Here is a 12,831-nt window from a genome sequence, read left to right on the forward strand (position 1 = left end):
AATGCAGAGCCCAGTGAGGGGCTCGATCCCACAACTGTGAGATGGAGACCTGAGCCGAAATCAACAGTTGGATGCTTCACCAACTGAGCTACCCAAGTGTCCTGACGCTGACATTTTGAAAAGCGTAAGACCATTGTATTGTGGATTGTTCCACATTCTAAATTATGTGACTGTTTTCTCATTATGACATGTTGGTTAAACACTTTTAGTGAGAAAACTGAGTGCATGATGTGTCCTTTCCACTACATCCATCAGGGGACACATAATGCTAATTTGTCCCATAAATTGACGATGAAAAGTTTGATCACTTGGTCAAGGTGATGTCCACCAGATCTCTCTGTTACCAAGGTGATCGTTTCCCTTTCCTAACAAACAATCTGTGGGATGATACTTTGAAACCATGTAGATACTCTATTTCCCATCAAGTTTTCAGCCAATGGTTTCAGCATTCATTAAAGTTCCTTCTCAATATTAAGTAGTATATCGTCGGGGCTCCTGGGTGGCTCAGTTGGTTAAGTGTCTGACTTCAGTTCAGGTCATGATCTCACGGTTCATGAGTTCAAGCCCCACATCGGGCTCTGTGCTGATGGCGCAGAGCCTGCTTGGGATTCTGTCTTTCCTTCTCTACCCCTCCCCACTTGTGTGCTCTCTCTCTCTCTCTCTCAAAATAAATAAACTTTAAAAAAAGAAGTGATTTTCTTTGTTTTCTACCACTGACCTTTTCTGGTTCTTGCACAGTCTCCCCTAGACTCTCCAGCGTGAGCCCTGATGCTAGCTCAACTATAGCTTTGCATGTTTATTGTCTACTTACTTGTGAATAGAAACAGAATTCTTTGTTTTCTAGCTACTCTGCAGGTGAGTTATGGGTGGTTTTATGCAGTTAAAAAATATATATATATATTCAGATCATTGGTGAAGAGAGATTTAGTTCTTCCTTTCCAGTTTAGATGCCTTTTATTTCTTTTTGTTGCCTAATTTCTCTGGCTATACCTTCCAGTAAAACGTTGAATAGAAGTGGCAAAAGTGGTTGTCCTTGTTTGTTTTGTGAAAATTATAAAAGGAAGCTCTTTTAGAATGGAGTCAGGGGCGAGGGCAGCAGGGGAGGCTCACAGCCTACCACGTGTCCTCAATTCCAGATCCGACAGGAAGACGGCGGGCCTCTCACGAGGATGCCGCTTTCTTTACTACTTTCCTACCGGAGCAAGAGGAAGGAAGGTCCACCCCTCCTCGGCCCTATCCCCACTGCAGCCCAGCCCCGAAGTCACAGCTCAGCCAATGAGAAACCACTGCACTTCCCACTTCCAGTTTATTCCAATGGACTGTTTGTTTCTGGCGGCCGCTCCCAGCTCCTCCCTTTCCTGCAGGACTCGGTGTGCTTTGCTTTTGTTCTGCAGAACAACAGCTTTCTGCTGTTCCCAAATAAAGCCGTTTTGCAGGTAAAATAATTGGCAGTTTTCCTTTTGAAGTTAACATTTTGCTATTTGTCCACTATATTTTCCCTTTCGTCCTGGGATCCTGATCATATGTATGTTAGGCTTTTGATGGGTACCCTCTGTCTCTTAATTTCCTTTCCGCATGCTTTGCCTTCTGTGCGCCATCCTGGGTAATTTCTTCAGCTGTATCTTTCAATTGAATAAAGTCTCTCTGGCTGTGTCTAATGTCCTACTAAGTCTTTCTTTGATTTTCAAACTTCGATAATTCTGTTTTTCATTTCTAAAAGTAGTGTTGTTCCCCAGAACTGCCTAGTAATTTGGGGTAGTTTGTCATTTATTTTTAAAGTAGGCTCCACACCCAAGCAGGGCTTGAACTCATGACCCTGAGATCAAGAGTCACATGCTCTATGGTCTGGCTCCCCTCTGCTCACGTGTTGTCAAGTTGGTTTGTTCTCTTGCATGTTTGCTAATGTTTATGATCTTATCACTGTGATTTGTGGGGATCTTGGGGACCTAAACTGGGAGTGCTGTCTTCTAGAGTGGGCTCAAGAAAGGTTCTCCCAGATATCAGGATGTGCCTGAATGCGTTTGGTTCTCATTGCATTACGCTCAAAGCTTAGTCTCCTACTAACACTCATATAAGCATTTTCCTGTAGGAAAGGTCCTCCATTGTATATTTTCTCGTATTTTACCTCTCTGTTCTGATTTAAGCTCGTTATTGTCAAGTAAAAGCTCATGGGTTTTTTGTTTTGTTTTGTTTTGCTCCTGTTGGCGAGGAGGCTGGAGAGTCCCCTATCTTCTCTGAGTGTAACAATGAGGTACGAAGTATGGACTATACACGATACAGCCTTTTTATCATGGTGATATGTACATAACACACCATTTACCATTTTGACTGTTTTTAAGTGTACAGTTCAGCAGCGTTACATCCATTCACAATATTGTCCAAGTATCACCACCGCCCATATCCAGAATTCTTTATCTTGCAGAACTGAAACTCTGTACCCACTAACCAATAATGTGCCATTCTCCTCTCTATGAACTTGCGATTCTAGGTACCTCATTATAATTGTTAATTTTATGTGCCAACTTGACTGGTTCATGAGGTGCCCGGATTGTTGGTCCAACACTATTCTGGGAGCGTCTGTGAGGATGTTTTGGGATGAGATTAACATTCGAATGATAGAATGGGTAAAGCAGATTGCCTTCCAATCAGTTACAAGCCTGAATAGAACAAAAAGGCTGACCTTCTTCAGAATAAGAGAGAATTCTTCCTGCCTGACTGCCTTTGAACTGGGACATTCGCTGTTCCAGCTTTGGGCCTCAAACTGAAATATCAGTCCTTCCTAAATCTTGAGCCTGTTGGCCTCCAGCCTGGGATTTACACCGTCAGCTCTCCTGGGTCCCCAGCTCACTGCTCACCCCTGCAGATCTTGGGACTTGTCAGCCTTCATAACCGTAAGCCAATTCTTTACCATAATCTCCTTATACACACGCACATTCTACTGGCTCTGTTTCTCTGCAGAACCCTGACTGACTAATACACTCATATACATGGAATCATACATTTTCCTTCTGTCTAGTCTGTTTCATTTAACCTAATGCGTTCAAGGTTCATCCATATGGTAGCAGCCTTTTAAAATGTCCTGAAATATGTATTATCTATACTCTGGTCTACTAAACTGCCAGCAGCAGAAGTCTAATCCAGCACTGGGGGATCAGGGAGTTCTCCCTGGAGGAGGAGATGATGTTTTTCTGAGACTTAAAGACCGAGCCAAGTAAAAAGGGCAATGGGAAGTGCCTAGGAAAAATGTTCTAGGTAGAATAGACAGTATGTATAAAGTCCTAGTATGAGAAAGAACATGCTGTTTTAAGAGACCTGAGAGTTTCTTAGTATGGATGGAGCTTAGAGAGCAAAGGAGCAAGCAGCAAAAGGCTATATGAGAGAGACTGGTAAGGGCCGCACCATGATTAATTCTTGATGAAAAAGAAAAGAGATGATACAGATGAACTAGTCATTCTCTCATTAGTCATGGGATAGCAAGACTTTTGTCATGTTCTCTAATTAGCAAAATTTGTTGACTTATGCAGCAAACCCACATCAAGAAGGAAGATTGGGGGCACCTGGGTGGCTCAGTCAGTTAAATGTCTGACTCTTGATTCTGGCTCAGGGTATGATTTCAGGGTTTGTTAGATCGAGGCCCGCATCAGACTCTGTGCTGACAGTGCGGAGCCTGCTTGGGATTCTCTCTCTCCCTCTCTGCACCTTCCTGTTCATTCCCTTGCTGTCTCTCTCTCTCAATCCCAAAATATAAATAAACTTAAAGAAAGAAATAAACTTAAAAAAGAAGGAAGATTGTCTGGGTCATGTACGTTAAAGGTCAATGAGGCTTGGGAATTGACGTTTATGTTATGGGTGAGGATACAGACATCATTAAACATTTGGCAAATAACTCGCATTCTTCTTCACCCCTCTGATTCCTGCCATCCTCCTGAATTACATCAACATCCAGGAGGGTAATCAACTTTTGGCTCTAGTCTGCCCTTTCCTGGGATTGTACATCCTTCCTTGGAGTCACTGTGTCCTCCCGAAATGTCTTCCATCATGTCCTATTACCACAGATACTCAGTAAAGTCTATCTTAAAAGTCTGATCATGTATCCACCTTGTTATCTTTATAAATGTCGAGCTCTAGGAAGAGTTTTGTGCCTCTCCCAGGAGACCAGCATACCTTGACTTTGCCATTGTGAAGAAACAGAGCCCAGTTATGGCCATCTTGACTACTGGAAACGAGGAACTCCTTCACATACATGCTGGTAAGGAGTGATTTCACCCCCTGGGTGGCTATTCCTGTGACTTTCATTGTCTTCTGGAAGTCCACTTGCAGCCACTCTTTTGGATTATTTGCCTGAGGAAGGTAGGTAGAGTAGTATCGTTTTGGGTACCATTTGTTCCCAGAAATCCCCACAGCCCTCCCTCTTCACCATGTCATAGCAGATATCGCTCTGCATTTAAATGGTCTCTCCATCAGTCTCCCTTATTAGGCTCGAAGCAACTTGAGGGCCGAAAGTTTTCGTGATTCCGCTTTGTATCCTCAGGGTCTCCCACTTGATAGGTGCCCAGTAAATGTTTGCTAAATGAATACGTGAGCCATATATAGATGGACTAGAGTATTACCAGTTTGGCAATGTGCTATACAACCTGTTTTGTTTAAAGTAATCCCCTGGGAGGAGCAGAGACCATTAATTGCATTCATCCCCCTAAAACTAGTCAGTGACTGAAAATCCCAAATTCAGTGGTTCTGCAGAGAAGGCCAATTGTTGATACTTCTCCATAAAACTGTACTTCAGGTTACTACAGTTCTTTCACAGACACCAGCCCAGTAATGCTCATAGAGATTCTGCTTCTAGGAGGTTTGATTAGGGATCATTTCCCCCAATGAACGCTATGTGAAATCACATGGCACATCTGCGAAGTAACTGGGGGAGTTTTCCCCAGAGGCAACCATCCTTGACTTTCCTTCCCTTTTGGGAACAACCAGGTGACAGAAATGCCTTAAAGAAACAGTCAAGGACTTTCCCTACTCTTTCCCCACCAGTACCCCCTCCTGCGCTTTGGTTACATGGCAGACCTGCCTCTTACCTGAGGCCTCCAGGCATTCGTCCTCCCCTGGAGGTGCAGCCGGGCTTGTGAAGGGGACCAAGTGCCAAACATGCTGTTTAAGTAGGACGAGGCGGTGACCTGTGCGTCTGATATTGCTTTACTCTCCATTCCCAGTGGCATGCTGCAGCCTCGAAGAAATTACAGGGGAATGTAATCACAAGGAGAAGATGTAGCCTCGGTTCTACCGGCCTGCGCCCAGCGATCCTCTAGGGCTATTGTCATCACGATGTCATTTCCCGGGCATAAACTTTTGCACAGATTCTGTTGCTGTTAACATGCCCCTAGTTTTCTGGTCAGCTCTTCTCAGTTCTGTTTGACTTTGATTTGCCTTGTTAAGCACACCTTGGGGGGTAGCTGCCCCTGGGGAGTTGCTTCCCCCCGCCCCCCGTTAGCATGCCCAAGCCCTGGGTTTGCTCAGGACTCGGCTGGTTTAGCGTTGATAGTTTCTGATCTGGGAAACCCCTCTGCTCTCGAGAACACCATGACAGTTAGTCATCCTACCCATGGTTGGGAGAGGGAGGGATACAGGATAACTTGGCACTCACTGTTTAAATCACAGCCCATCAACTCCATGCGGAGAGTGCTGCGGATGCTGTAATGCGTTGGGTGCAAACGGATGTACCGAGCAATAATCGGAGGGTTAAAAATATTGTGTTTTATCCCAGATGAATCCACATTGCCAAAGAACACCTGTAGGGAGGGAGTAGCGTAGGTACATGGAAAGTGGAGTCAGAGTAAAAAGCAATTCCTCCCAATCACATCTTCCTTCTAATTTTGCTTTGTGCATTTCTCAACAGCATCCAACACTCAAAGCTATTCTGGCTAGACACATGTTAAAATGGAATTCATGAAAGCAGAAAACACCAGGAGGAAGAATGGAACAAGGGACATTAACTCTGGGCAGGTGAAGTAGTCTTCTATTTTCAGGGTCCTATGAAAGGCTCATTAAAGTTGAGGGCAGAGGCAGCAGTGAGAGAGTGCTGGGAGTCAGGACTTGGCCACGTGGGCCTCAGAAGAATCTTCCAGGGATATGTGCTGCGTGTATGTGTGTGTGTGCGCCTGTGTGTGTGTGTGTGTGTGTGTGTGTGTGTGCATGAGCTGTGAGGCTTTAATTAATTATTTCTTGCGTCTGAATTCATGAGATACATATTAACATCCAACATGTGGTGTTTAGGACCTTGACATGTGTAGCTTCCAGAAGACAGTACCGGGCATATTTAAAGTAAAAGGAACACAGTTTGAGAAATATGATAGGGATGCCTATTCAAAACGCCTAGATTTAAACCATGGCATACAGTGTAAAGAGAGTTGAAAATTATCTCTTCCAAAACACCTGGGATTTGTTTCTGCTTGAATACACTAAAACAGGAATCAATGTAAGTCTGTTATATAATCACACATCATAGTTATACTATTATGGGGCATGTAAGAAAATTATTTTGCCTTGTGACAATTTTTCCTTCCTATGGGATAAAAATAAAATATTAATAAATTTATAACATTGTCCCCAGAATCATAGAATTATTTTTGATAAATATATCTGCATTTTTTACTCAATCCTTGTGTCTTGATTGTAAACCTTAGGGACACAAGGTATTAAATCAACAAATGGCTAATGACTACACAAATCCTAGATTCCATTTATTATGTGCCAGGAACTGTGCTACGTGGCTTTACTGGTGAATTCTACTAAATGTTTAAAGAAGGATTAATGCCAATCTTTTCCAAGCTCTTTTAAAACATCCTAACTCATGCTATAAGTTACGCATTACCTTGATACCAAAGCCAGACATATACACCACAAGAAAAAAATCACACACCAGTATACATTAACAATTTATATGCAGAAATCCTCAATTTTAGCAAACTGAATCCAGCAGCACATTATAAATATTACATTTTTTTAAATTTTTATTTATTTTTGAGAGAGAGAGAGTGCGTGCACATGAGCGAGGGAGTGGCAGAGAGAGATAGAGACACAGAATCTGAAGCAGGCTCCAGGCTGTCAGCACAGAGCCCAACGTGGGGCTCGAACTCATGAACCGTGAGATTGTGACCTGAGCTGAAGTCAGGCGCTTAACCAACTGAGCCACCCAGGCGCCCCTCCAACATTTTCTGACAAAAAACACTCAGCAAACGGCATAGAAGGGAAATGACCAAACATAATAAAGGGTATTTATGAAATACCCATAACTAATATCAGACTCAATGGTGGAAGACTGAAATCTTTCCACCTAACATCAGGAACAAGACCGGAACGCTTGCTTTCACTGCTTCTATTCAAGATCGTAACAGAATTCATAGCCAGAACAGTGATGTAAGAAGAAATAAAAGGCATCTAAATTGGAAAGGAAGAAATAAAACTATCTCTATTCTCAGATGACATAATCTTACATATAAAAAAAATCCAAAAGAACACACAAAACACTAACAGAGTTAATAAGTGAATTCAATAAAGTAGCTGGGTCTGAGATCAATGCACAAAAATCAGCTGTATGTCTGTATAGTATCAATGAAAAATATACAATGAAATTGACAACGATTCTATTTCAAACAGCATCAAATGGAATTAAATACATAGGAATACATTTAGCCAAGGACGTGCATGACCCGTGCACTGAACATTCCAAATCATTGCTGAAAGAAATTAAGGAGGACCTAAGTCAGTGGAAAGGCATCCAATTTTAGTGAATTGAACATTTAAAATTGTTAAGATGGCCATAATATAGATTCAATATAATCCCTATCAAAATCTCAATGATCTTTTGCAGACATAAAAGCCAATCCTAAATTTATATGGAAATGCAAGGGACAGAGACAGCCAAAACAATCCGGAAAAGAAGAACAAAGCTGTGCGATCCACACGTGCCACTTTCAAAACTTACTTCAAAACTACAGCAATCGTAAACTGTGGTACTGGCATAGGGGTAGACATGTAGGTCAATGTTTTTGAATTTACAGTGAGAAATAAACCCATAGATTTATGAATAGTTGATATTCAACAAGGGGGCCCAGACCGTTCAATGGAGGAATGAGCAATCTCTTCAACAAACGGTGCTGGGAAAACTGAATGTTGACAGAAAAAAGAATGAACGTGGGCTCCAGTTTCACACCATGTATGAAAATGAATTCCAAAATGGATCACAAACCCAAACGTAAGCGATGAAACTATGAAACTCTTGGAATAAAACATAGATATAAACCCCCCTGGCTTTAACTACACAACAGTTCCTTACATATGGCAGCAAAAGTGCGGCCACAAAAGAAGGGGGGTGGTGGAAAGAGGATAAGTTGTACACCATCCAAACCAACAACTTTTGTGCATGAAAGGACTCTGTCTAGAAGGTGAAAGGACAAAACGCACAGGATGGGAGAAGCATTTGCAAATCACACATGGGATAAGGGTGTATTTTCCAGAATGCATAAAGAACACCTACAAGTCAACAATGAAAGCACGAACGAACAACCCAGTTAAAAAATGGGAAAGGACTTGAACAGACGTTCCTCCAAAGTGGATGTGCAAATGGCCAAGAGGCACATGAAAAGACGCTCAACATCATGCGCCAACAGGGCGATGCAAATCACAACCGCCATGAGGCACCACTTCGCAGCCAGTAGGCTGGCTCTTCTAGGCACAAGAAAGCAAAACAAAGGCAAAAAGACGAGTTGGGGCGAGGGTGCGCAAGGACTGGGACTCACACACTGCTGCTGGGAACGCAAAGCTGCTGTGGGAATCCGCTGGGCGGCTCCTCAGTCAGTTACCGGCAGAATTAGCACCCGACCCCTCAGTCGCACTCCCAGTGCAATTTCCTACCCTAGGGAATCAGAAACAGGTGCTCAAACAGAACCCTGTGCAGGAAATGTTCGGCGCAGCGCTGTTCACATCTGCCGCAAGGTGAGAATGGCGGAGCTGCCTGTCAACCCATGAACTGGGATAGGCCGCCACACACGGTGTGTCCCTGCGGTGGAATATTACTCAGCCGTGAAAAGGCTTGAAGCGCTGACTCACGCTCCCACACGGACGAACGAACCCTAGTGACAACGCTGTGCTACGGGAAAGCAACCAGGCACAGAAAGCTGCCTATTCGCCCAGCGATCCCGATCCCGCGTGCAGAAAGAAGTAAGTGTCCGGGACAGGCGAACCCCTATGGGCAGCAAGCCGACTAGCGGTTGCCTGAGGGCTCCCGAGGACGGGGGTGGGGGGGGGGGTGCGGTGAGGACTGGCTGCCTGACACGTACAGGGGTTTCTTTGAGGGGTGCTGCCACGGTTTGGAACTAGACGGTCGTGGTGGTCGCCCGACCCCTCTAGTGTATACTCGGGGCCGCTGGCTCCTACACGGGTGTTGGGTGTGCACAATGCGCCCGCCCAGCCAAAAGCCAGCGTTCCTTCAAACAGGGGTTCCAGGGAGCAGGCTCCCGTCCAGCACTGTTTCTCTACAGCGGGGGCCCATGGGAAAGCAGTGACTTCACCGGATGTACGTGTCCCAAAACGCGCACCCGACCAATGATGGGGTCGGTCTGTGATCTCTAGGATATAGAGTAGCGGCTTTGGAACCCTGCCGGTCGGAAACTTCGGGCCAACTGGCTTTTTACACCGCTTCCCGCCACATCGCACCATATCCAGCCCTATCCGACCGCATCCAGCCACACCCGACCGCATCCAGCCACATCCGACCGCATCCAGCCCTATCCGACCGCATCCAGCCGCACCCGACCGCATCCAGCCGTACCCGACCGCTTCCCGCAGCGCACGCCAGACCGAGGCCCGTCCGAGAAAGCGCAGCCGAGGCCCAGCATGCCTGTGAGGAGGAGCCGTCGAGGGTCGTCCAGTGGCCAGAGCCGGGTCCGCTCCCGCACTGCCCGAGCCGAGTTGACGTTCTCCGTGAGCCACATGGAGCGCCTCCTGCGGGAGGGCCGCTACTCGCAGCGCCTGGGCGCGTCCGCCCCGATCTTCCTAGCGGCCGTCATCCAGTCCCTGACGGCCAAGGTCCTGGAGCTGGCCGGCATCGAGGCCCGGAACAGCGGCAGGAGGCTCATCACCCCGGATGTCCTGGACATGGTGGTCCACAACCACCCGCTGCTCAGCGCCTTCTTCCAGTCCACCATCATCTCCCAGGCGGTCCCGGGCTGGTACTAGCTGTCCCACGCGACGTGGGGTCCGGCAGGCGCCAGGCCTACTCATGGCCGGGGTGGGCCCCGGCCGGCCTGGTGCCTCAGGCAGTCACTGAAAGCCAATAAAGTGTTTGGAGGAACCCGTGTGAGTGCTTCTGTTGCTGGTGTGTGGGGCGTGGTCGTGGGACGTCCCTCGTCGGGGGTGGGGGGTGGGGTGGGGGCGTGGGGCGGGGGGTGTGGTCGGGGAAGACCCAGCAGAGCAGCTTGTCTCCGGGATCATGCAGGCGGTGGCCCTGGGCGGGAGAGGCTGGCTCGGGTGGAGGCTTTGACGGGAGGGGTGACGAGTGACCGGGGCGGGGGGACCTGGCGAGCGAGAACCCTGCCAGGTTGGAATTGGGGTCACGCGGGACGGCGAGCTGGGTTTCGGGCCGGTTCGGTTACAGATTCTGGGAGACGCCTTCGGCCACGCGGGTAAACAGGCCGTCACCCAGCCACAGGGGGCACCTGGCCAGGCCCCGCCCCAGGGTCCACAATTTGCACACACGACCCGCGCGGGGCGAGGCCTCTCCTGCGGGGCCCGTCGCTTGCGTATCACCGGGGCAACGGGGCGCCTGGCTGCCCGAGCGCGGACGCAGGGCACGTCGCCGCCGGGCGCCCGCACGTCCGACCGTCGGCGTCCGCGTCTGCGTCTGCGTGTGGCGGCGAACATGGCGGCGTCCGCGCCCGGCCTGGGCGGCGCTGCGGGCCCGGGCCCCGAGGCCGGGGACTTCTTGGCGCGGTACCGCCAGGTGTCGAGCAAGCTGAAGAAGCGGTTCCTGCGGAAGCCCAACGTGGCGGAGGCGGGCGAGCAGTTCGGGCAGCTGGGCCGGGAGCTGCGCGCCCAGGAGTGCCTGCCCTACGCGGCCTGGTGCCAGCTGGCGGTGGCGCGCTGCCAGCAGGCGCTCTTCCACGGGCCTGGGGAGGCGCTGGCGCTCACCGAGGCCGCCCGCCTCTTCCTGCGGCAGGAGCGCGACGCGCGCCAGCGACTCGCCTGCCCGGCGGCCTACGGGGAGCCGCTGCAGGCCGCCGCCAACGCCCTGGGCGCCGCCGTGCGCCTGCACCTCGAGCTGGGCCAGCCGGCCGCCGCCGCCGCCCTCTGCCTGGAGCTGGCCGCCGCCCTGCGCGACCTGGGCCAGCCGGCCGCCGCCGCCGGCCACTTCCAGCGCGCCGCCCACCTGCAGCTCCCGCAGCTGCCCCTGGCCGCGCTGCAGGCGCTTGGCGACGCCGCCTCCTGCCAGCTGCTGGCGCGCGACTACAACGGCGCCCTGGCGGTCTTCACGCGCATGCAGCGCCTGGCGCGGGAGCACGGCAGCCACCCGGTGCCGCCGCCGCCCCCGCCGCCCCCGCCGCCGCCGCCTCCGGGGCCACAGGTCGGGCCCGGCGCGGCCCCGGCCCTGCCCGCCGCGCTGCTCCCTGCGAACGGCGGCCCTGCGCCCGCGCCCTCTCCCGCCACGCTGGGCGCCTTCTCCGACGTGCTGGTCCGCTGCGAGGTGTCCCGCGTGCTGCTGCTGCTGCTGCTGCAACCGCCGCCCGCCAAGCTCCTGCCGGAGCACGCCCACACTCTGGAGAAGTACTCCTGGGAGGCTTTCGACGGCCACGGGCAGGAGAGCGGCGGCCAGCTTCCTGACGAGCTGTTCCTGCTGCTGCAGTCCTTGGTCATGGCCACCCACGAAAAGGACACGGAAGCCGTCAAGTCGCTGCAAGTGGAGATGTGGCCACTGTTGAGTGCCGAGCAGAACCACCTCCTTCACCTGGTTCTGCAAGAAACCGTCTCCCCCTCGGGACAGGGCATCTGAGGACTCACGTGAACGAAGGCACTCGTTGCTTGCTACCAAACGTCGTGCGTCTCCCTTGGCGTTTCGGGGGGAAATACAAGTCGTGGATGCCGGCAAAGTTCTACCTTGGTTTCTCGTACTCCTCTGGCCACTGTAGCAATATAGTTCACTGGGAGGTACCTGTGTCCCAAAGACTGACTTCCATAACGGAGGGAGGGAAAAACAACCAGGACAACGTGATAGAATCAGAGTGGAAGACAGGGCTCTCTTCCCCAAGGCTGCAACATAAGAATGAGAACCCTCTTGTGGCGCCTGGGGTGGCTCAGTCCGGAGTCTGATTTCTGCTCAGGTCATGATCTCGCTGTTAGTGAGTCCGAGACCTCCCCCCACCACCTTGGGGCCCTGCGCTGACAGCTGGGAGCCTGCTTGGGATTCTCTGTCTCCCTCTCTGCCCCTCCCCTGCTGCACCCATGCTCTCTGTCTCAGTAGAAATAAAAAGAACCCCGTTTATCCCTTACTTCTTCCACCCAACTCCCCCTACATCTTTGTGGCAGAGGATTTCATGTTTCACAGTTCTGCCTAAGTACTTAAGCTATAGGATTTTTTTATTGTGATCTCATTTCTTAGCGTATATTGACGGCTATCTGTGGGATCACCCAAGTAGTTTCATCTGCCCCATGCATATTTGTGGGAATCATTTGATTAGTACATTGTTGTTGCTCCAGCCCTAAATCCACAATAAAGCCATCCTGATGCCCCTAACCTGTGGTTTAGCTTTACTTCATCTATAACATGGGAATAGCTTCTCT

At 49.8% G+C, this 12,831-nt stretch overlaps 3 protein-coding genes across 7 annotated transcripts in view; 2 read left to right on the forward strand and 1 right to left on the reverse strand.

The window, feature by feature from the left end:
• The window catches only part of F8 (coagulation factor VIII), a 131,052-nt gene that overhangs the window by 3,725 nt on the left and 114,496 nt on the right, over positions 1-12,831 (reverse strand). For both annotated transcript variants that reach the window (XM_045051148.1, XM_004001054.5), the window contains 3 exons: positions 5,642-5,786; positions 5,076-5,224; positions 4,165-4,341 (listed from right to left, as the gene is read on the reverse strand). In XM_045051148.1, the coding sequence (XP_044907083.1) occupies positions 4,165-4,341; positions 5,076-5,224; positions 5,642-5,786 (471 nt within the window). The remainder of the gene's footprint in view (positions 1-4,164; positions 4,342-5,075; positions 5,225-5,641; positions 5,787-12,831) is intronic.
• LOC102899188 (histone H2A-Bbd type 2/3) lies at positions 1,200-10,348 on the forward strand. Of its 4 annotated transcripts, none has more exons than XR_006593304.1 (5): positions 1,200-1,436; positions 4,123-4,249; positions 5,894-6,000; positions 7,868-9,216; positions 9,493-9,874. XR_006593304.1 is itself a non-coding variant. In XM_045051149.1 (5 exons), exon 5 carries the CDS (start codon positions 9,892-9,894, stop codon positions 10,231-10,233), a length of 342 nt encoding a protein of 113 aa, XP_044907084.1. In that variant the 5' UTR covers positions 1,220-1,436; positions 4,123-4,249; positions 5,894-6,000; positions 7,868-9,216; positions 9,628-9,891; the 3' UTR covers positions 10,234-10,348. The 4 variants fall into 4 exon arrangements, 1 of the variants encoding a protein (XP_044907084.1); XR_006593303.1 differs by having other exon boundaries at positions 1,202-1,436; positions 4,129-4,249; positions 9,628-9,874; XM_045051149.1 differs by having other exon boundaries at positions 1,220-1,436; positions 9,628-10,348.
• Positions 10,495-12,784, forward strand: LOC111558727 (40-kDa huntingtin-associated protein). The gene has a single exon (XM_023249174.2). The coding sequence runs from the start codon at positions 10,916-10,918 to the stop codon at positions 12,041-12,043; it is 1,128 nt and encodes a 375-aa protein (XP_023104942.2). The 5' UTR covers positions 10,495-10,915; the 3' UTR covers positions 12,044-12,784.

The sequence above is a fragment of the Felis catus genome, chromosome X (genome assembly GCF_018350175.1).
Source record: "Felis catus isolate Fca126 chromosome X, F.catus_Fca126_mat1.0, whole genome shotgun sequence".
NCBI lineage: Eukaryota > Metazoa > Chordata > Mammalia > Carnivora > Felidae > Felis > Felis catus.

Excerpts from the sequence above, each read along its gene's own strand:
- LOC111558727 (XM_023249174.2), top strand. The coding sequence starts at position 10,916 with ATGGCGGCGTCCGCGCCCGGCCTGGGCGGCGCTGCGGGCCCGGGCCCC.
- LOC102899188 (XM_045051149.1), top strand. The coding sequence starts at position 9,892 with ATGCCTGTGAGGAGGAGCCGTCGAGGGTCGTCCAGTGGCCAGAGCCGG.